The sequence below is a fragment of the Exophiala dermatitidis genome, assembly GCF_000230625.1.
Source record: "Exophiala dermatitidis NIH/UT8656 unplaced genomic scaffold supercont1.2, whole genome shotgun sequence".
Classification (NCBI taxonomy): domain Eukaryota; kingdom Fungi; phylum Ascomycota; class Eurotiomycetes; order Chaetothyriales; family Herpotrichiellaceae; genus Exophiala; species Exophiala dermatitidis.
Genome location: NW_008751647.1, coordinates 4128114 through 4149507, shown reverse-complemented (window position 1 = coordinate 4149507; position 21394 = coordinate 4128114). Strand labels below are relative to the sequence as shown.

The 21394-nt window shown below is 52.5% G+C and overlaps 11 protein-coding genes across 11 annotated transcripts; 5 read left to right on the top strand and 6 right to left on the bottom strand.

Moving 5' to 3' along the window:
* Window positions 1-165: 165 nt before the first annotated feature.
* Window positions 166-1236, bottom strand: HMPREF1120_02957 (uncharacterized protein; the record flags this gene model as incomplete). The annotated part of the gene is made up of 1 exon (XM_009157006.1): window positions 166-1236. The coding sequence occupies one exon, from the start codon at window positions 1234-1236 to the stop codon at window positions 166-168; it is 1071 nt and encodes a 356-aa protein (XP_009155254.1).
* Window positions 1119-3067, top strand: HMPREF1120_02956 (thioredoxin reductase). Its single transcript, XM_009157005.1, has one exon. It carries the CDS (start codon window positions 1834-1836, stop codon window positions 2908-2910), a length of 1077 nt encoding a protein of 358 aa, XP_009155253.1. The 5' UTR covers window positions 1119-1833; the 3' UTR covers window positions 2911-3067.
* Window position 3068: 1 nt separating this feature from the next.
* HMPREF1120_02955 (uncharacterized protein) lies at window positions 3069-4525 on the bottom strand (the record flags this gene model as incomplete). Its single annotated transcript, XM_009157004.1, has 3 exons — window positions 3069-3914; window positions 3969-4418; window positions 4469-4525. The coding sequence occupies 3 exons, from the start codon at window positions 4523-4525 to the stop codon at window positions 3069-3071; spliced, it is 1353 nt and encodes a 450-aa protein (XP_009155252.1).
* A 732-nt stretch (window positions 4526-5257) lies between these two features.
* On the bottom strand, window positions 5258-5964 carry HMPREF1120_02954 (kinetochore protein spc24; the record flags this gene model as incomplete). The annotated part of the gene is made up of 3 exons (XM_009157003.1): window positions 5258-5435; window positions 5486-5883; window positions 5938-5964. The coding sequence occupies 3 exons, from the start codon at window positions 5962-5964 to the stop codon at window positions 5258-5260; spliced, it is 603 nt and encodes a 200-aa protein (XP_009155251.1).
* A 528-nt stretch (window positions 5965-6492) lies between these two features.
* On the top strand, window positions 6493-7112 carry HMPREF1120_02953 (mitochondria fission 1 protein; the record flags this gene model as incomplete). The annotated part of the gene is made up of 4 exons (XM_009157002.1): window positions 6493-6511; window positions 6566-6584; window positions 6635-6728; window positions 6783-7112. The coding sequence occupies 4 exons, from the start codon at window positions 6493-6495 to the stop codon at window positions 7110-7112; spliced, it is 462 nt and encodes a 153-aa protein (XP_009155250.1).
* Window positions 7113-7888: 776 nt separating this feature from the next.
* On the top strand, window positions 7889-9305 carry HMPREF1120_02952 (uncharacterized protein; the record flags this gene model as incomplete). Its single annotated transcript, XM_009157001.1, has 4 exons — window positions 7889-8008; window positions 8059-8289; window positions 8362-8477; window positions 8522-9305. 4 exons carry the CDS (start codon window positions 7889-7891, stop codon window positions 9303-9305), a joined length of 1251 nt encoding a protein of 416 aa, XP_009155249.1.
* Window positions 9306-9972: 667 nt separating this feature from the next.
* Window positions 9973-12840, top strand: HMPREF1120_02951 (esterase/lipase). Its single transcript, XM_009157000.1, has 3 exons — window positions 9973-10359; window positions 10416-10500; window positions 10551-12840. The coding sequence occupies exons 1-3, from the start codon at window positions 10353-10355 to the stop codon at window positions 12604-12606; spliced, it is 2148 nt and encodes a 715-aa protein (XP_009155248.1). The 5' UTR covers window positions 9973-10352; the 3' UTR covers window positions 12607-12840.
* Window positions 12841-13508: 668 nt separating this feature from the next.
* Window positions 13509-15035, bottom strand: HMPREF1120_02950 (citrate synthase; the record flags this gene model as incomplete). The annotated part of the gene is made up of 1 exon (XM_009156999.1): window positions 13509-15035. One exon carries the CDS (start codon window positions 15033-15035, stop codon window positions 13509-13511), a length of 1527 nt encoding a protein of 508 aa, XP_009155247.1.
* Window positions 15036-15174: 139 nt separating this feature from the next.
* HMPREF1120_02949 (uncharacterized protein) lies at window positions 15175-16249 on the top strand. Its single transcript, XM_009156998.1, has 2 exons — window positions 15175-15820; window positions 15875-16249. The coding sequence occupies exons 1-2, from the start codon at window positions 15398-15400 to the stop codon at window positions 16085-16087; spliced, it is 636 nt and encodes a 211-aa protein (XP_009155246.1). The 5' UTR covers window positions 15175-15397; the 3' UTR covers window positions 16088-16249.
* Window positions 16192-17253, bottom strand: HMPREF1120_02948 (uncharacterized protein; the record flags this gene model as incomplete). The annotated part of the gene is made up of 1 exon (XM_009156997.1): window positions 16192-17253. One exon carries the CDS (start codon window positions 17251-17253, stop codon window positions 16192-16194), a length of 1062 nt encoding a protein of 353 aa, XP_009155245.1.
* A 1358-nt stretch (window positions 17254-18611) lies between these two features.
* On the bottom strand, window positions 18612-21104 carry HMPREF1120_02947 (uncharacterized protein; the record flags this gene model as incomplete). The annotated part of the gene is made up of 1 exon (XM_009156996.1): window positions 18612-21104. One exon carries the CDS (start codon window positions 21102-21104, stop codon window positions 18612-18614), a length of 2493 nt encoding a protein of 830 aa, XP_009155244.1.
* Window positions 21105-21394: the final 290 nt, after the last annotated feature.

Sequence of the window (21394 nt, the reverse complement as noted above, 5' to 3'; positions counted from 1 at the left end):
CCGTGGGTGGCTACTGAGGATTGGGGATTCAGTCGTTGGAATAATCCAATCTTGATAGCCGATCCAGTCGAGGTGAAAAATGGTGCTGACACAGAGAGGAGCCCGCTCGCCGATACTCGAGAGACAGTCGCCCTAGACTGTGATACTGCGCGCAATATGGCCTTGTCATCCTGTTGAAGAACTCTCTGTGCTATCGAGGAACCTCCCCTGAGCCATAACGTTAACAACCATAGCCGCTTCCACAAGAGTCGATACACTCATGACATCTTCTGTGGGCAACGAGGACACGGCATCCTCCCGCCGTAATAACAATGCATCCAGGTCGGCATCAAGGGCGCCAAGGTAGTCCTTGGAGTATTCGTCGCCAATGTGGATCCAGGTAAGATCGCCAACTTCGTGGCTCAAGCACTCGGTCATGCCCTTGTGAGGCGGGGACAGGGTCATGTCCACGGCTTGTTCTGCGCGAGAACCAGGGATTGGCGTGATGAGCTGCCGCGCAGCGAGCCAGATGAGCATATCCGGCTTTTCCGCGCCAGCTTCGTAGCTCGTACAAAGGAAATCAAAGTCATTGTCAAGAGCAAAGTAGTTAACAAACGGAGTCACAAGCAGGCCCTCGTAATCTTGATTCTTCAGGCGATTTGCGGTGTCGGTAATAGACGCCCGCAATCCAATCTGAGGCACGCTTGAAGGGCCTACCTTCAGCCCCAAGTCTTGCAGCACCAACCTGACTCTGGGGTCCGAGTTGGTCACCACGCCGGTAGCAATCAGCGGACCGTCCGGGTTCTGGAACCGATGCTTCAGCGCTCGCATCGTCTGCAAGAAGTCTTGAACATCTGGGTAAAGCTCATAGGCTTCCCCGGAGGAGAAGTGTCGATAAAGGTTCGCACCCAGGTCCTGAGGGATGTCTTGTTGGTTCACCACTTCTCGAAATGCCCGATTGACCAGCTTCGTCCACCAGACTTCAGGATCCCGAAGCTTACCCTTTCCGTAATTCGGGTAGACCGTGTTGTAATGCTTGAAGGATGACCTGAAAGCACGGTCGAGCTCGGCAGCGTCGACATTGACTTGCAAACCGCACCGCCGCGCAACCTTCTGGTACTGCGAAGCCACGGGCTCACGGAAGCGATACAGAGTGCCCAAAGCGTCTAGGGTGACGACCAGCGTGGGGACTTTCTTGCGGTTGGTGAACGCTTTGAATGCGTCCTTAAAGACATCTCCCATCCGAAGCTGAGCCATGTCGCCTTCGTTCCCCGGAGATGGACCGCGGATTGCACGACTTCTTCATCAGGCCACGAGGCACAACCGCGATGGGCCGACTGCCGAGCTTGACCAGCAGCTTCGGAAATGGTGAAGAACCTTTGCTACAAAGGAAATGTAGGTATTGGTGGATGCGTGGGTTGAAATCGGGGACTGTGGTGAGCTGCGCGTCCTGTTTACATCAGCATCGCCAACTAATCAGTTGTACCATTTGTATGTGTCTCGGGGATCCATCATCGACCTGACATCAGCCGCCACTTTTTCTTGTGCTGCATTTCCAATTCGAGCGAGGCAAAAAGCACAACCCGACCGATCATCGGACATTCACTTTCCACGGTCTCCCGCTGAGAATATACAATAAGAAGTGCTTTCTCGCGCTTGCTCTTCCCGCTTGTAAAACACACTCCTTTTCCACCCTTGCGATCCGAGTCCGCCAAACTGTTTTCCTCAGGTTTCCGTCGTGCGGCCCGCACCACCCTTCATTCTTCACTCGGCCTCTCTGTCGCCGCGTCGTCCGTTGCCCAGCAGAAGCCGCAATCGCAGTTAACCCGGAAACTGTCCTCCTCGACGCGTGCCATGGCGCCGCCTCATACCAAGGTGGCCATTATCGGCTCCGGCCCCGCCGGCCATACCGCCGCCATCTATCTTTCGCGAGCCGAGCTCAAACCAGTCATGTACGAAGGCATGCTGGCTGGGGGCACCGCCGCCGGTGGCCAGCTCACGACCACAACCGAGGTGGAGAACTATCCGGGTTTTTCCAAAGGTATCGGCGGATCCGAGTTGATGGACGAGATGCGCGCTCAGTCCCTGCGGTTCGGGACAGAAATCATCACCGAGACCATTACAAAGGTGGATCTGAAATCGAGACCGTTTCGGTTGTGGAGGGAATACGAGGATGGCGAAGAGGACGAACCGGCACACACGGCGGACGCGGTCATCATCGCCACGGGCGCAAATGCCAGGAGGCTGAATCTGCCGGGAGAGGACAAGTACTGGCAGAATGGCATCTCTGCCTGTGCCGTGTGCGACGGCGCGGTGCCGATATTCAGGAACAAGCCGCTCGTGGTCATCGGTGGCGGCGACTCGGCGGCTGAGGAGGCCATGTTTTTGACAAAGTACGGATCTCACGTCACCGTACTGGTGCGCAAGGACAAGCTGCGAGCATCCAAGACCATGGCGAAGCGGCTTCTCGCCAACCCCAAGGTGACGGTGAAATTCAACCATGTCGCCGTCGAGGTCCAGGGCGAGAACAAGCCCCGAGGCTTGATGACCCATCTGAAAATCAAGAACGTGGTGACCAGTGAAGAAGAGGTGCTCGAGGCAAATGGTCTGTTTTATGCCGTTGGACACGACCCTGCTACGGGATTGGTCAAAGGCCAGGTCGACACGGACGAGGATGGCTACATTGTCACCAAACCCGGCACGAGCTATACCAGCGTCCCAGGAGTCTTTGCTGCTGGGGATGTACAGGATAAACGGTATCGACAAGCCATCACCAGTGCAGGCAGTGGCTGCATGGCAGCCCTGGAGGCCGAGAAATACCTCGCTGACCTCGAAGACGACGAGCCGAATGTTGAAAAGGAAACGGGAGCAAAGAAACCCGAAGTCGACGGTCAAACGGCGCCTGAGTATAGAACAAACCCCCTCTTGTGATTTTTAGACATGAAACCTAGACATAGAACGCTGCAATTGAAGCAATATTTTAGGTACGGACCACTCCATCCGGGGAATTGATTTATATACCGGGAATGCTGGCTATACACCCTCGTGTAATAATACAGAAGGCCCATGTGTGCAAATGACGTGCTTGTTCATCTCCTTTTCAAATACCATCCAAAGGCATCGGTATGGACGCTGTCCGAGAAAGGACTCGGAACCTCGGCCAGACCTGGCCTTGCCACAGGATGCCTTAGGTATACCGCCGCGCAAATTCTGTGGTTGACCTCCAGATACCTGGGGATGAAAGCAAATGCGCTCATATAATCACGAGGCATCCACGGGGTCGCATACGGCTTCGAATCGTCGACAGGGTTCTCGTGCATGGACTGCAGGGCTTGAAGAAGCTCATTGTACTCGCCATCCGTCAAGCTGCTCGCACCTTTGTCAGCGTCTGCAGATGTTTCACTGGCCTCTGCCACCGCTGATGTGTCTGACGACTTCGAGGATCCTGACACCTCGTCATGCGCGGAAGGTAGGGATGAAGTGCCCGCGGCCTGGTTCTCTCTCCGAATGTTGAGCTGATTTTGGAGCTCTGCGAATTGCGCCTCGACGCTGTCCGTCATAATGGTGGATGACTTCGATGATTTCGATAGAAGGCGTTTGACGGTTTTGGCAAAAGCCCTCAAATCTTTTTTCTTCTTTGCCCCAAGGTCCTGTTTCGAGGACGAGAGTATGCTCTTGGCCTGCGCTTGCAGGTCTTTCAAGATTTCCCGCGGATCGCGCTCAATGTCAACATCCGCATCGTCCTCGCCCTCGGCCGCTTCGTTCTCGTCGGCCACACTCTCGTTCTCCACGGGAGCATCTTCTTCATTGTTTGCGTCCTCGGTTTTACTTTGAGCCTTTGGCGAGGGTTTCGGTTGCCCGGTGGCAAACATAACTCGTTCTGGTAAAACCTGAAACATATCTCCGGGGTTGAGCTGGTAGCCGGAATAGCGCATCTACAGATCGTTAGCTGAATATATTGGGCCATTCGTCCAGGCGACCAAGCGTACCTCTTTGCCGTTCACCTTAACAGCGCCGTGGATAACAAACTGTCTCGCTTGACGAGCACTGCTTGCAAACATGGCCCGGAAGATGGCAGTATCTAGTCTCCTTTCCAGGGGGGCAAATGTCATTTGCATGTACGGGACTTCGGCCGTGGAGGCCGCTTTGGCCTTTCTGCTTGACCTGTCCCCTCGCCGCTCCAGGCCGGAACCGCGTCCGGCCGATTCAAGTGTTCCATCATTAGACGCCAGGTATTTGACGTCCATAGGAATCACAGATCTAATCCGTCTGTCGAACATCCGCACCCACTGTTTTTCTGGGACCTGCTCCCCATGATACTTTCGTGCGACCGATTTCGCGTTCCATTTCGTCTGGAAAAAATTTCTGAACTTGTACGATGGATTTGCCAGTCGCGAAAGGTTATAGAGGTTGTATTTGCTCCAAGACTGCCGGAGTTTCTGCCATCACGATTAGTCCTGCTCCGAAATGTCTGGCCTGTGGTGCTTACGATCTGATCACGACCTTGCCTCTTGATCTTGAGCGGCGTGGTCGCTCTGTTGCGCATGATGATGACTCGCCTCGAAGAAGTCCGGCTTGGTTGCTCAGCTTCACCTCAACCGCGTAGCATGCAGGGCGCGCAAAGTTGATGGACGCTGCTCAGCTTGACATTGGGATTAAAAAGTTGAGGCCGCAGTCCGAACTATTGGTTAGTACCTTAGTCATACTTGGTAGGCACGTGAGGTAGAGATTACATAGTAGATGTATCAATAGGTACCAATTCCAGGTCAGGCAAGTTTACCGAGACTGGTATCTCAGGCTACTAGTACCTGCAGGTAGGTATTCATGGCCTGCAACGCGCGCGTTCCCGATCGGACGCTGCAACTTTGTCTACAGGTGCCCGCCCGTCTCATCCACAGTGCAGTAGAGCAAGAGACCTTTGCAAGAGCCTCGCAGTGTGTTGTTACGAGGGGTTGAGCCAAAACTGCATGTGATATTGTTCCGTCGCTTATCATTGTCGTCAAGTTCCCCTCGTAGACTCGTCTACTGGGACTGCTGAAGTAAGGGCTGCTGGTCACATGGGCTTCATACCAATACATCTCTGATCACAGGCTGATGCAGGACATGGAGCTCTTCTGACTCCAAGAACAGACGCCTAGCAAGGCTCGAGCAACACATATTGTCCAGTGAAGTATCTGTGATCCCACCAGTCATCTCCCATATTCCAACCACACTATTGACGCCGAAACTCCGCGCTAACACCTGCTCAATGCGTTCATCAAATCGTGATATGCTCGGTCTAGCCTTGCATGGTTTGCCAGAAATAGTCTGCGTAGAACCATCGCGAGAACTTGGGGTCGATGTTGACCACATGGACATCACCTCTCTTTGTATTTCCAATTGTTGCCTTGTTGTAATTGCCGGCCTCGTCTTGCTCTAGACTTATTCCGAGTGATCTGTAAAGCCACAGTCGCAAGCTGTTACGGGTCAGTACCTGAGCAGCGTCGCGGATATTGCGTTGACGTACATTGTGGGATCATCTGCTTCCCGAGCACGGCGCGCGTTTTCGTCTCCTTCAACTCCTTGCTCCTCCAAGTCGGCCAATCGCGATTTCAAGCTCTCAAGCTCTGCTTCCAGTCTTTCGCTCTCAGCTTCCAGTACCGACGCCTGTTTTGCGATGCGAAACTTCTTCGTATCAAGCTGCACAATCTCGCTCGCGTGCCTGCCACTGTCGTGGCTCGAAAGGACTTCGCGATGCTGGGATGATAAAGTTGCCAGCTGCCGCGACAGCTTTCTCAGTACTGTATCAGCATCTCGTATGCGTAGTTCGCGCGATTGCTGCAGGGTGGACAAAGAATCATTGACGCGAGATAGGGCGGCTTTATCTGGGGCGATGTTGAAGTTGGACACAGTCGCACGAATGAGCTACAACACTGCAAGTTAGAGAAAGAAATATCAGTTCGAAGCTTGTGGACGCACTGTGGCAGGATCTTCATCAAGTAGCATTTTGCAGGCTTCTGTTGATGCTGAATGGGACTGTAGCTGATAGCTGAGACTGTGTGATTCAGCGCATTGGGTTGCGGTGTGGTGCGCTGATGGCAGCTCATGTTATTACAAAGTTGTAACCGTGTATGCCTGGTGCATGTGTTGACGAGTGGTTGTGGGGGCAACCACCATCCCGGGGGCTCTCTCGTCAGGCAGCCTACAGCCTGAGCCACTGCAGCCTGTGGCGTCGCTTTTAGGCAACTTGAAACCCACCGAGCCTGCAGTGGGTGCCAATGGCTTGTGAAGACGCTCTTTTTTACCTGCAGAGCGTCATACAGACCATCTCAAACCCGCAACGATTCCGCCGCCACATGCTGCTGTCACTTGCGCTGCGCCACAGGTCGCTCCAGGTCCAACTTCAAGTCCGCCGCAGGCTCGGGACCAAATCAAGACGACGATTTCTCTATCCTTAAGCAGCTACTCCTCAAAGGAATAAAATATTCTTGAATCTGTGTCGCCGGACGAAGGCCACTCGTCGCTCTCGGTACCATGCCGTCGAATTTGCCATGTAAGACGCTCACCAAACTCAAGAATAGGCACAAATTTACTGACCCATCTACAGACGCTGCAGATGCAGAGAGGTCAGTCTCATACTCTTGGGCATCCTCGGTGGTCTAACAACTTGTCGCAGTCCTCTCAAACCAGCAGAGTTACAAGTCCTACGCGCGCAGTATGAGAAAGAAGGCGACTACGTTTCCGTCCAGACGAAATTCAACTATGCTTGGGTAACTGTGGCCGTATGAAACACTTCGGGGCGCAAGAGCTGACTGATAGTCAAGGGACTGATCAAATCAAACCAAAGGAGTGATCAGCAACTCGGCGTTCAACTCCTCTCCGACATTTTCAAGACAACGCCTGAGCGCAGGCGCGAATGTTTATACTACCTTGCCCTCGGCAACTACAAGCTGGGCAACTATGCAGAGGCAAGACGGTACAACGATCTATTACTGGAGAAAGAGCCTGGAAATCTGCAGGCTGCGAGTCTGAGGCAGTTAATTGATGACAAGGTGTCGAGGGAAGGGTTGATGGGCGTTGCAATCATTGGCGGCGTCGCTGTGGTTGCTGGGATAGTCGGTGGGATGATCATGAAAGGATCGAGGAGGAGATAATGCCTATCTCCAGTACCTGTTTGCTGCTGGCTAGCGAAGCAGGTGAAAGGCAAAGCATCAATTTAATATGCACTGGTGAATAGTACCTGAGGAATGAGAACGAGGTGCACAAATCATGAATGCGCTGTGCTGCCTGCAGTGGTTTGAAGTCTGGGCAACTTGAGAGGCACGAGATCCGGAGAAGTAGGTACCTTATATTAGTACAACCACTACCACCGTATATTGCTGTCGACGTCACACGCCTTTGTCACGGACTACCTTGAAAACGTAAATCGCAATGTCTGCCGGCTATATCAAGTAAGGACTTGAGGCAAGGTAGACTCTTCAGAATACAGGTAAATAATAGTATCATGTCACAAGTGTGATGGAAAGGCGCCACTTTCGCCGCCGTGTTTGAAGTACCCCAGCCGCGTGCGGCGAAAACACACACGCAGCCTCATTATTTATTCGCAGTGAGATGACTGTAGTGCTACAACAGCAATCCGATTGGTGACACTCGCGCCTCCTGCTGTGCTTCTTTAGCAGACAAACAATCGCAGACATGGTCGCACCTCAATCTTTTCTTGGTCACCGTCTATTTTGAACGTTATCAACCCGTAGGCGATTCGTCTCCTAAGCAATCCCATCTCCTCTGACGCCACTGTGCTCTCGGTGAACCTGAGGCTGGCCCTTCGTTGCCCGCCACTTCTCGCTGAAACGCACCTACATGCCGACTGCCAACTACCCTCGTTGATTTTATCGATATCGGGACCAACTCTTCATGTCCTTTTTCCATCATGGCCGATCCGACAAGACTAGAGGGTGAACGGGTCTTCTGCCACCAGTGCGAGAACGAATGGGATAGAGCGCATGGAGGACTGACTTGTCCGAGATGTGAGGGTGACTTTACAGAGATTGTATGTCCCTGTCCATTATCAAGGGACTGTTATTGACCACCCTTCTGAAGATCGAACCACAGAGCACGTCAGTCCCAGAATCCAGTCGACAAACATCTGCCTCGCCAGCCGCGGCGCGTGAATCGCCTCTGCAGCCTCTATTTGACCACAACCCGTGGAATGACGACCTGGACCCCCAAGGTGATGATGGATTTACCACGTTCGAGTTTACAAGCAATCATGGAGGTGGGAGGATCTCTTTCACTTCGAGATCGTTCCGCATGAACAGCCCGGGAAGAAATGTAATGGAAACCCTACATGAAGATGTGGCCCAGGAGTTTGATCAAGTGCTCACCCGCCCATCGAGACGGCAGGTCGGATCCATGCCCCCGAATCATTTACGCCCGGTATCGCCATTCGAAATTCCCATTGAACATCCGATGGGTGCCCCCGTACCCCACGCACATGCTGGGCCTGGCACTTTACAAGAGTGAGTGAGTTCTATTGGAGTTGAACTTGAATTGATTGAAATAGTTTATTCTCCCTCATCTTGCAATCGATGCAACCTGCGATGCCACTTCGGCCGGGCGTTCCCGGTGGCCGCCCGCCCGGCCAGCAACCGTACCCGTTCGACCTTTTAAGCCAGCTCTTCAATCCGGGCAATGCACAACACGGCGACATGGTCTTTACGCAAGAAGCCTTCGACCGTGTCATGACACAGTTGATGGAACAGAATCAATCGGGCAATGCACCTCCTCCAGCGCCGGAAGAAGCAATCAAGTCGCTCAAGAAGAAGAATGTGGACCAGGAAATGTTCGGGAGCGACGGAAAGGCCGAATGCTCCATATGCATGGAAAATGTCGAATTGGGGGACGAAGTGACAGTGTTGCCATGCTCACACTGGTTCCACGGAGCCTGCGTGACTGCCTGGTTGAAGGAGCACAACACCTGTCCTCACTGTCGAAGACCGATCTCAGGCTCCAACGACAGCCATGAACAGAGTACACCCCGACGAAGAATGGGCTCTCGCTCTTCTTCTGGCTCGACTCCACGCGGATTCGGCGCAGAAGGCACTCGCTCCAATCCCTTCACCATTCCAGATAGTCCTAGCGATCGGCCGGAAGCCAGACAGTCATATTACGGACACCGGAGAGATTCAGACTCGCACCGTTCCGACCATGCGGGGTCTCCGACAAGTAACCAAGACATGGGGCGACGTTCTTCTACGAGACGTGTTGGAGAGAGTTCAGCAAATCGAGGCAACAACTTCGGGGGAGGGGTCACCGGTTGGATTAGAGATCACCTGCCGTTTCCGTGAGGGAGCCTGTGCTGCCCAGCCGATGCTACTGTATCCTCCTCCACCGGGGGATTCGGAGCATAGTGAGCGCACATGGCCGGACCCGGACGGTCCTCGAAGAATACCGCCGTTATTCAACCAGAAGTCTTTTGGGCATGGCTATGCACAAGCCACTCAGCCTTGTGGATGCTTTCTGGAAAGTTTATTACAGCAATTGAGCAGGGGGAGCTCTGTACGGTACCGCTAGCCCTGGAGGGGCGATGCATCAAGGCGTGGGAGCAGATAATGGACGATGGCTGGATATGCCAATAATGACTACGACGGCGATGACACTTGTAAGACTACCTGGGTACTTTCACCCTACACAACGGGTATTGAATGGGGAACTCGGGACGGCGTTTTGTTTGAGCATAAACCAGAGCCTGATTCCTTGACAGATCAGGTAGCTACCTACTATGTAGGTTCCAACAGGGAATACGTACGATGTCCCGGGATGCTGCTCCTACAGTGCCAGAAATGTATCACTGTAACCATGTACAATGTAGAGTCCACGTTCAAGTTGAGAATTGCCCGTGCGCGGATGATGTCATGTAGATTGAACGAATCACATGATGTTGATATCACCGATAAGGTACCTAGGTACTATAGGTACCTACAAAGTTGTATAGTAGGTAACATGGTTGTTTTGGTGTTCTGCGATCACATGCTCTCGCCAAATCATCCTGAACTTGAATTGCCCTTCGAGTTTCACATGCTAATCGTGTCCATTGTCGCCATCGCCCCTCAGCTCGGTGATGTCTGAAGAGGATGCTGGAGCACACTGGCAGTTGTTCGTCAGCAATGGCCGATGCAACTGCAATGTGGTATGCTGACCTTCGTCAGCTGCGCTTCTGACTTTCTCCTGTCATCACTGGCTATTATTATGGTCTCTTGAACCTGTTGGCGGACAACTTGAAGGGAAGGGAATAGGAGCCCGTGCATATTATGGCATTCCTTTGTTTACCCTTTTCTTAAATCTCCTGCCCGCATTATACAAATTGCTCTTATTCCAGCATTGCCGCATTCGTGATGATAGGTACATATTGCCTGCAACCCATCTACAACAACCGATTGACTGATTTGCGGATATAGACCACGTCCTTGGCCGGCCCTCTTCACAGTTCAGAAAAGTCCAGGTTTTCGCCGTTGTCTCCTTCTGGTCTCTGTATCTCCTCAGGTATGTGACTCGACGACTCGGTGTGTTCCTTTCTCTGACAGAACCGTCAGAGGGCATCGACATGGACCTGTTGGTCTGCGGAAGTTGTCCGAACGCCTGTCCCAAAGGCTGACCCCCTGGCGCTCGGTTGTCCTCACGCTCCTTTGGCTTTATATCTGTCGAAATTTCGCAAAGATCTTCAACCTCGAGTCTCCGGAGCCACTCGCGAACCTCTACAGTCGGTCGTACTTCCGAGCAACATGGATCACCACAGCATTGGACGCTGGCTTTTGGACGGCAATGAGAATACGCAACAAGCGGATCAGAGACCTGGCATCGATCATCTTCACCGTGTATTACCTCATTGCAGCGGAGCAGGCGGACGAAAAGGTTAGAAAAGTGAGGGCCGTGTTGACAGTGGATCACTTACGGGTATCATGGAATAAACCAAACACACCCTACCTCAAGTGGCTGACTGCAATGTTGCGCCCACGGTTCATCAAGTACAAACCGAGGCGAATCCGGATCCCTCGACCGAAACAGTCACATTACAAAGAGCCGGTGGTTGCGTGGATGTACTTCGACGGGTCGCTTGCTGAGTTAGAAAAGCAAGAAAACCTGGTCCTGGACATCCCGGGCGGCGGCTTTGTAGCCATGGATCCACGCACAAGCGACGACAAGCTGCTTGCCTGGGCCGGGAAAACCGGGCTTCCTGTACTCAGCTTGGACTACCGCAAGGCCCCGGAATTCCCTTACCCTTATGCGCTCAACGAATGCTTCGATGTCTACACCCAGATCGTGGCTACCCGGGGGCGATGTATCGGCATGAAACCAGATTCATGTCCAAGAATAGTGATAACAGGCGATAGTGCAGGCGGGAATCTTGCTACTGGGACTACTTTGATGATCATTCAGTCCAACCAGACTGGTACATCTCGCGGAATTCTGCCATCTCCTGCCGGCCTGGTTCTCTTGTACCCGGCGCTGGACATGAACATTGGCAGCTGGATGACAGACGACCAGATGGCACTGATCCGAAATCCAAGGACGGCCAAGAAATATCGCAGCTTCATCAAAAGGAAGAGCGAAGATATTGATAGGCGGTATACCCCTACCACTCCAAGGCCTGCGGACGATGACGACGACGAAGGAGGCCCAGGTCACGACTTCTTCGCTTCTCGTGGCAGTACCAGTACGGACAAGGGCAAAGGCAAAGCTCGGGATGATCCACCAGATGTCGATGTCGAGGCACAGAAGCAAGCCGTGGCCACGTCTAAACCACAGCCTTTGAAAACGAGACTGGCCGTTTCGTCCATCATCTCGTATTTTGGCGACCGCATTCTGACGCCCGAGATGATGCGTGCCATGATCATTCTCTATGTCGGACCGTACAATCGCCCGGACTTTACCACCGACCATCTTCTCTGCCCTGCTGTTGCCCCCGAAAACCTCCTGGCCAAATTCCCCAAGACTTACCTTCTCACAGGAGAGCGCGATCCTCTGGTTGATGACACGGTCATCTTTGCAGGCAGGCTGCGACAAGCCAAATTGCATCTCTTCCGGGAACGGCAAGAGGTTGGGCTGGAGAAGTCGACGGCGGAATTCGACGAAAAGGAGCATGTTGAAGTGACCTTGATCGCCGGTATCTCTCACGGGTTCGTCTCGTTCGTGTCGGTCTTTCCCGAAGGCTGGAAACACATTTTCCGTTGTGCCAACTGGATCATGGACATTTTCGACAAGCCGCCGCACCAATTCGAAGGACCGGCCATTGAATCGAGATTACGTAGCGGCACACTCACTCATGATTCCAACAGTAGCCTCGAACTGGCCTCGACACAGTTGCGACATCATCGCCGCACACCGACTGGGGAGAGTGTCGACGATGATGCCCCACTCATCATGTCTTCTCTAAGGGATGAAAATTTCAAGTCTCCATCTAAGGCCAACGCAAATGGCACGATGAAAGATGACAAGCAAGGACAAGCCCGCGGAAGGGCGATGGAAGAAAAGTCTAGGGCCGATAAAGGCCGGAGCAAAAGCTTGGTTTCGTTGGGAAGTGAAGAAGACCTTTTGAAACGACGGATGAAAGGGTTGACAGTGGGCTTGATGGGCTCCAGCCACACATGAAGGATGAAGGGTTGAAGCAATCTTTCTCAATGCAAGACGGAGGATGCGTCCGGTGAATTTGAAATGTAAGCTCACATACAGCGGCATTTTGCGTTTAAGACCATATACGGCAAATTCATCCATACAGCAAATTCAAAACTCGGAATCATGTCATCCCCAGCTTGATAATCTCAGCACACCCGAGCTTCATTCTGAAGTAGATCAGCCTCAAGCCTCGTAGCTACAGTATTTGGCCATCCTTGAAGGAATAGTACCTCGAGGCACGCACGGTACTGTCTGCCCGCATAAGAATCACATCACGCTCGACGCGACGTGCCCATCAACGTTGCCCTCTGTACAGCTGACAACTTGAAGTAGCAGAATCAACTGAATCAAATCAGCATCAATCAACCCACCTCTCGGAGAACCGAGCCAGGCCTACTACTACTACCCAACCTACCCCCAAAGTCGAAGCCTAGGGAGCCTCCCGAAGGGCATGCAACTCATTATTCCGCCGAATAATATCCCTATCAGACATCCACCGCCATGACTAAAGACCTTTTCACCCACCTCCCAATTCCGATGTGAATAGGTTTCAGAACCAATTTGCCCACTGTAAAAGGGGTCTTTTACCTAGAATCAACCTTTTTTTTTTTCTTTTTTTTTCTTCTCCCCAACAAACTTTATGCGGATGTTTTGTCAAAGAACAGCAGATTTAGCGGAAAGAGTCATGTGCGGTGGGATATTCGTCCATGACGGGTTATTGGCCTGTCAAAGCGGGTTCAGAGTAAATACTCTTGGACATAAAAGGTTCCCTTCTTTCGAAATAGATTCAAAAGCTTCTGTACAGCCGCGCATGATCTCATAGCATAAAGTAGAGCTTTTTGTCTTCAAAGATCCAAGTGTCCATCCCGGGATCGAGCTTACCGCTGCGCCTCTCTTCTCCTTCTTGCCGCTTCCCTCCTCCACGCGCCGCCACGTTTCCACTGAAGGGCTACGATGGACAACGCGGCTGCCTGAACGAGAGCGCAGATTGTAAATGCCCAGCCGACTCCGGTGCCGTTCACCATGGGCATCACAAAACTTGTACCACCAGCCGCGAACAAGCATCTGGCAAGATTCAAGCTTGCGCTCGCTGCCGCACTTCGATCCGGGAAGGCATCCACTAGGTAGGTCATAATGACCGACTGCGTCGAGACAACAGTCCATCCGGTGATGAAGGTGGATATGATGGGGATTGCGATAGGGACGCGAGATGGATATTGAATGGTCCAGCCGAAGAGGATGATCGACAGGCATTGGGCGCTGGCAAAGATAGGGACCAGTCGAAGACGCGCCTTTTCGAGTGGGAAGCTATCTTCAGCGTCGGTTATGGAACGATTTAATGTACTTCCCATGTCGACGGCCGATTCTGTGGACTGAGCCTCATGCTTCGCTTTAACCCGGCGGTAATCGACGTCGAGAATCTTGCCACTCACTAACGTACCGATCATCGAGCCCACCCCATTCGCAATAAATGTTAGACCGATTTGTGTTTCGCTGAGACCATAGCGTTCCTTGAACAGAGTCGACAGAGCAGTGATGCTCATTTGCCAGACGGCATAGTAGATGGCCAAGAAGATGATGATAGGGGCAGCATGTTTGCTGACCAGGATGCGAAATGGCCCCGTAAGATCAATGTGTTTTCTTGGTGCAAGCGCCGGGGGATCTGCTTGGGAATCCCACGCCACTTTGGTAAGCCTTTGGTATGTTGTTAGGGGATATTTCCCCAGCAGCTGCGAAGGCGTCTGGCTTCCGTTCGCAACAATGGACCGGAGTGTTTCTGGGAGGAGCACTGTTAACAGGAGCAAAAAGACACCACTATAGATGGCCAGGAACCAGAAGATCGCCTTCCATCCCAATGAGCCAGCAATAGCGCCGCCAATCACTGGACCAACGGCAACAGGCACGAGCAGCCCGGCCTGGAATATTCCCATGAAGCCTCCGCGCTCAGCACGAGTGGTGATGTCCCCAATCACACCAGATCCGATCGCGATCGTGCTTGCGCTTCCGGTACTTTGTAAACACCTCAACACAATCAGGGTTGCGTAATTCTTGGTTTCGGCGAGGCCGACACATGCGCCGAAAAAGACGAGAAAGGTGCAGCAGTATGCGACTCGGCGTCCTCGGACATCGGAGATAGGGCCCCAAAGACTGGGGGCCAGTCCTTGGAAAATGAGGTACGATGTTACCGTGAGGTTCACCAGTTCGACAGAGACATCAAGATCCTTTGCAATCAAGGGAAGTGCAGGAAAGTATATGTTTGATGCAAAGCCAGAGACTATTCGTACATCAGCCAACATGGAAACGTTGTCTGCCAGTTTTCCACTCACAAGTCGCCGCGGTCGACACAATTGCCACGATAAAAGCTTTCTGTCGCTTGTCAAAGATGCTGTAAAGGGCTTCTGCATTTACTCGTGGTCCTGGTGGTAGTGGGTCAGAACCAGGCTTCAAAGCTTCTTGAGGCAGGTCTTTGGCTAACATTGCGCCTTCCTGCGGCGATATTCTGTGGAATTGATGGCGGGCGAGGTGTCTGAATGAGTACAAAGAGACACAATTCTCAAAGAGGATGCCCTATATACCCAGGTACAGCCGCGGGAGTGGGGCCTTTTCGGAGTTGAGGATCCATATCTCGGAGTTGAGCAAAATCGCGGCGGAGTTGAGGATGTCGAATCCATCCTGGCCAGGGGCTAATAAAGCAGTTGTCTATTTACGCCGCAAAGAAGTTTGACAACTCTCTCTATCATGCTTCAGCATCTTCGAACTCCCAGCCATGGTCACAGCACAGAGCACCACCCAAGGGTCCCTCACTTTTGGCCAGCGCTATGCGGTGCTTAATTTGGATTTCATGACTATTCTGATCGACGCCATCAAGGATACGACAGAGGGACAGGCATTCATCACCAACTGTTCACGCTGGAATAATGCTGTTCATATGAAGAACGCGCGACCCTTGACTATCTTCACGACTCTTTACTTCGCCCCAGGACGACCAGAGCTGGCAACAGGGGCGCCCTTCACCAAGCTGCTCGAAGGCTTCGGATCGTTTGATGCCGGGTCTCCAGAAGTACAAATAGCCTCTAATTTCGTACTAGATGCGAAAGACATTGTCCTCCAGAAGATTAGATGGCATGCGGGCTCTGGTAACAATCTAGAGCACATCTTGAAAGCGCAAAACATCGACACAGTCATCATTGTACGTTGACTTGGCCTTCCCTCCACTCCAAGCTACGCTGACAAGTGATCACAGTCCGGATTAACGCTATCTGGCGCCGTGATGAGCACAATTTATCGTCTGTTCGATCTAGACTATCAAATTTATGTCATTTCGGATAATGTGTTGGAGCTACCGCTGTCTCATCATCTAGATTTCTCAAAAGTCATGTTGGATGCTCTTCTCCCCAAGATGAATTTGAGATCCATTTCGGTTGAAGAGGCTTTAGAGGCGCTGGGACGGAGTTAGTCGGTCTTCTACCACCATTGCTGATGCACTGTCGTGTCTTGAATGATGGGCTTTTAGTGCAAAGTTTGTTCAGCTAAGTTATCGGGATATGCAAATATAGGGCATCAGCCGCCATGCGTACAGCTCGTAACTGCATAGAGCATTGTTCCAAACTCGTCAATATTCTCAAGCCACTGTCCCACTCGATCGCTTTTCTCAAGAAGGGCAGTATTGTCGAGGGGTGCAGGATTCGGCCAGAGCTCGTCAATATTGAAACCACCACGCACCCAGTCCGCCAGGTGAACATTGTATGCAGTTTCCCACTCGGATCGTGTTTGTGCCCTCCATAAGCGCTTGTTTGCCGGAGCAGGAAGACCGCGAAGCTCGGTGCCGAGGAAAGTCGGAAGATTGTCCTGAGCGCAAAGCAAGCTATCGAATAGATACATTGTAAACAGCGTCCGACGCTTCGCTTCAGCAACGATCCAGGCTTCCCACCTTGGACGGGCACGTTCCTGCTCCGCGATACAGACTATTCCATGCTGACTGCTCAGGCCTGCTAGATCTTGAAGCTCAATAAGCGCCTGTCGAAGGAACGAATTTGTATTCTGTCGGAGTATGAAGAGGAAAATCATGGAGTAGATCAGATATGATTGATATGCCGCAAGGAGAGTCATATTGTCATATGCTGCGCGCTGCTGGTAGATGCTCGTCATCTCTCTTCGCAGCACGTCTGCGGCCACACTCTCACTGCCAGGTAATAGCTTTTCACACATGCGGACCAAGGTCAGACAGGTGGCGAGTGGTGGGTTCACCAACGATGTCATGATTTGTGAGTGATGAATGAAGGGTGGCACTCCACGGCCACGTACAGCAGCCGTGGCATAGGATCTGAGGATCTTGTAGATATAGGCTGTGACAGCAGCCGGGTATTGTTTGATCTGCTGTCCCGGCACCGGCACATAAGAATTCAGCCAGCGGTTGCATATGTCGTCCGCAATGATGGGGCAACGAAGCTCCAGGTTGTCAAAACTCAGCGTCTCCGACACCGTAGATGCAGGCTTCGTGGTCTTCGTCTTTGACTGGATTGTAAACTCGTCCCCGGGAAGCACTGTTTGGGCAGTGCTGGGTTCAGCATTGTCGCCCCTGGGCTGCGGCGAATCGATGTGAGAGTTGCAAACTTCGGTCATAGCAGATTTCTCGAGGTGAGAGTTCGAGCAGGGAATATCTGACGATGAAAAACTGCCGGCAGAAACCAGCGAAATGTGTCCATCCTGCTCTGCATTATAGCTTTCACTTCGTGACGTGCTGTCACGAGGTGCAGCCTGTGGGTAGCTGCAAGAGAGGCCTCGTACAGTACACCTAGTACACCTGCTGCCGGCTTTGCGATCACATTTGGTCTTAGCGCTAGAGCACTGACTGCAGGCTTTTTGTCGCGAAGCACCGTACCGGGGCGCCTTCATCATGAGGTCGTGGAATGCCAATGGTCAGTCCCAGTAGATACAGATTGTGCGCCTTACTATGCTGAACATGGGGTGAAGATTTCAGCAGTCTTCGCGCAGACGAGTTTGTGATCCTTGAGGTCACTCACTAGTGACAATTCGAGAGTGAAAAGAAGGAAGATTGGGTCCTAAGAGAAACATTGCCAAAGTTTACCGCATTAATAATCTCGGCATCTCTCTGATAGGGCCGCCATAGTTCTAGGATCTTCCCGAGTTGTCGTAAGGAGTGTATATTCTTCTAAACTAGAACTACAGGGGCCATGAACAATTGTAGGCTTGGGTGGTGGGCTGTTAGCTACTACCAAAGATGTCTTCTACGACATATCAGCCCCTAGATATGATGGATAGAAGAGCTAGATTAGGCTGCGTAGTAGGTTAGGACAACCTATGCTGACGGCCACGAAATGGAATTTGCCGACCTGGACGTGCCGAAGCAAATCAATGGTGTCTTGGGCAAAAGTGTCGTAAGTGACATCCATGTGTGAAACATCATTCCACTGGCTTTGGCCAAATCCACGGCGATCGGAGGCAATGCATCGGACACCGTGGGTCTCGCACAATGTCAGCGTAAGGTGTTCATACATTTGGTGAGACATGGGCCATCCATGGACGAAGACAAGCACTATATCCTTGTTGCTGTAGTCTTTGTTCGGGTCGGATGTTGGGCGAAAGCGTGGTGGCTTGGATGCCGGACGGTAGTCCACATAATGTAGAGCAGTGCCATCCAGGCTCGAATTGAAGAATGGCATGTCGAACGGAAGGGGAAAGGTCCAGCAGGTAGTAAACTCGCTCAGAGGATCCCTTGTTTTTCTCAACTGAGTGCTGTGATTGTAGGAGACAAGGAGACACAACCGATGCAATTTATATTTCAAGACTCGTTCAAAATCAATCCGTCATAACGTTATGCTTCAGCAATTTCAGGCAAGCATAGGTGGAAAGCCCTTCACAACACCAACCCTCCCGTTGTCGGCCACGGTTATGGTCATGACAATGTCGTGGACCACATCTTGCCGACCACCCATGCTAGGCCCGTCAGGCCTCCTGTTCTACTCTCCTCGAGATACAGCATCCTCGCCTTGTCTGCTGACCGTTCCTTGTCTTGTGGGCGTCGGCGTTGGGCTGCCGTCACGATTGAGCTCGCGTATTGTGGACCCAACGCTGCCCATGGGCCTGACCCTACTGCCAACAAACCCCTTCCTGTTGCGCCCTGTACGACCACGACCGAGCCAGTTCAGCTTGAGCTGTCGGTTGAGCTCTTCCATTTTACCTTGGGCGTCGTCTCCGGATTGCACCGAGCACAAAACCGACAGGCATTGAAGCATCCGGCCGACAGTCTCGGTGACCTGGGCCGAAGACCTATCCGTCGGTCGCGCTGCCGGCGGGGAACTGAAGGATTGGAAGGCAACATCCTGCGCTGGATTGCTCACCACCGAAAGATTCGAGGCGGCTCGAGACCTGCCTCCAGAGGTGACGCTCCCCAGCAGCGTGCTGCTCTGAGAGTTGTAACTGCCATAAATGGGTTCCGCCCCTGGTGCAGTACCCGGTCTGTCACTGCCTCCGCTGTTCCCACGATTCCTATTGCCCGCATCAAAATGTGCCAAGGTCGCATTTATGCTCTCAAGACTTAGTCGAGAAAAGGTCGCCTTCAACACCTCAAACCGTGGAAGGATAATGACATCCCGAAAGGTGATAAGCAGGATCCGTCTCACTTCGAGTTCTTCTCCAGCAGGGACAACAAAATCTGCACCATCTCCTGCAGCAGGCGATGACGATAATTTGCTGCCAGATTCAGCACTTGGCAGGGCACCCCAGAACTCGGCGGCCATCTTGGGGGTGGTCAGAATGCTGCCTCGACCCTTGAAGTCCTGGTCCAAAGGGAGAAAGACTGCTTGGATGAAGGGAAGGATCGTGCCGAATACCTGAATCCACATGCTCACGAGGTGAGGGACCAGCCTATCGTCGTTGACCTGACGCAAAGTGTGGTTGAGGCTGAGGAAGCCAGTCTTCAAAAGGTCTTCAAGGTCCCCGATGATAATGCTAGGATCTCTCTTCTGCACACATCGCTGGACATGAATGCTCACCAGTTTGTTCAGGTCCTCTACTGCAATCGGGACAGTCTCTCCCTCAAAAATCACCAGGATTTTGGAGTTTAGTAGAGCCCAGGCGTCATCCGCTGACATGTTGTGGAGACCAAAATTCGCGCCAGCCTCTTTCACTTCGCTATGTGCGTTGAAATTGGTCACAGATGTATTGGGAAAGCTGGTGCTTAATGAGGGCAATTCAGATGTATCGCTTTCGCCACGACTATAGACAGGTTCCAAAGTTGCAAGAGCCTGAGCCTTTTCCTCCTTTTTCTTCTCACGTAGTGCACGGCCTCCATGTCGGAGGTCGAGGCCAGAAACTGTCTTCGAAAAGCTGGAGGAGGGGGCGGGAGACGAAGGGGCGAACGAGTAGAGTGAGTGTGGATTATTGATATTTACCGGCCTCGAATTCGAGTTAGCAGAAGAAAGAGGAAGCGCGTATGAATCGTCTTTATCCTTCAGCTTGAGCTTTTGTCGTAAGCCATGATGTTTGTGTGCCTTCTCCTTCGCTTCTGGTTGAGGCACAATGGTAGATGATGACGGGTTGGCCATTTGATAGAAAGAAGAATTGTTAGAGGAAAGAGAATCAGCCAAGCTTGCAGTCGAGGCGTTCATGTTCATGACCTTGGACAGGCCACTGGGGGCATGTCTGTTCGGCGATTGTGGGGGTTTCTCTTTGGCCTCCTTGTCTTTGTCCCTAGAAAGGACAATGTGTTTCGGCCTGAATCTCTTCAAACCCTTCTTGGATTTCTCTTCTTCCACCGACGGCACATGAGTAGTCGAGGCAACATTGCGTGGAAAGACTACACTTGCAGCTGTTGCCGCAGCGTTGGTGCCAACCAGGCCATTGCGGTATTGTTGGTCCGGAGCCGCAGGCGACGTCTGCCCATCATGAGACCCCGTTGACCCTCGGCTGTCCCGGCGGGACTCCTGTTGGTTCTGCTCTTGTGGAAAGGGAACAGTTTGGGAACGCTTGCGGTTGTGGTTGGCAGCATTGAGGTGTTGCATGGCAGCCTGCGCCGCAATCTGGGACGGTGTAAGTCCATGAAACCCGGGGTTGTCATGAAGGGCGGACTGGCTTGCCAGCGAGGCAGAGGGCATCGAGGGTTCGAAATAGCCCTGGGAATGCTGTCGAGGGCGATGCTTCTGAAGTTCGCTCGGGGGAAGTAGGTTCTGTTTCCCGGCCCCATCTCGGGGCATGTATTGCGCGGACGGCCTTGTGTGGTAGGGCGCAGAAGCATTGTTGCTAGTGTTATGGGAGGTGAACGTCGGTAGCTGCTGGAGAAATGGTGATCGTTTCACCACCGAGAGACTGGATGACGCCGAACTCTCGCTTCCGCTTGAGCCTGGTCGAGAGCTCTGCTTTGAGCCTGAGCGAGATGGGTTCTGGGAGGCAGAGGTAGAGGCGGGAGGCACTGGTGACCGGAGACCCGTCCGGCGGGGAGGAGGTGGTTCCATTGCAGTCGAAATGAAATGTCCAAGACACCAGGCTGATCAAGTGAGCAGTTCAGGGTTGTAGACACGTCTTGTCAGCGTAGGATGTGGGTGGTCTCGTTCACACAAGAGAGCGTCGGTTGGCAGGCTCCGGGCCAACTGCGCGTATGCTCTGAGAGAGGAGCAGTGGTGACAGACATACTTTTACCAGGATACAAGAGCGGCCTCATCCATATTACCAGCTGGAAAGAATTGTGAGATCGGCCCGTAGATTATGGCTAGTTGTGTAGGGAAAGACCTCGTTGGGAGGGTAG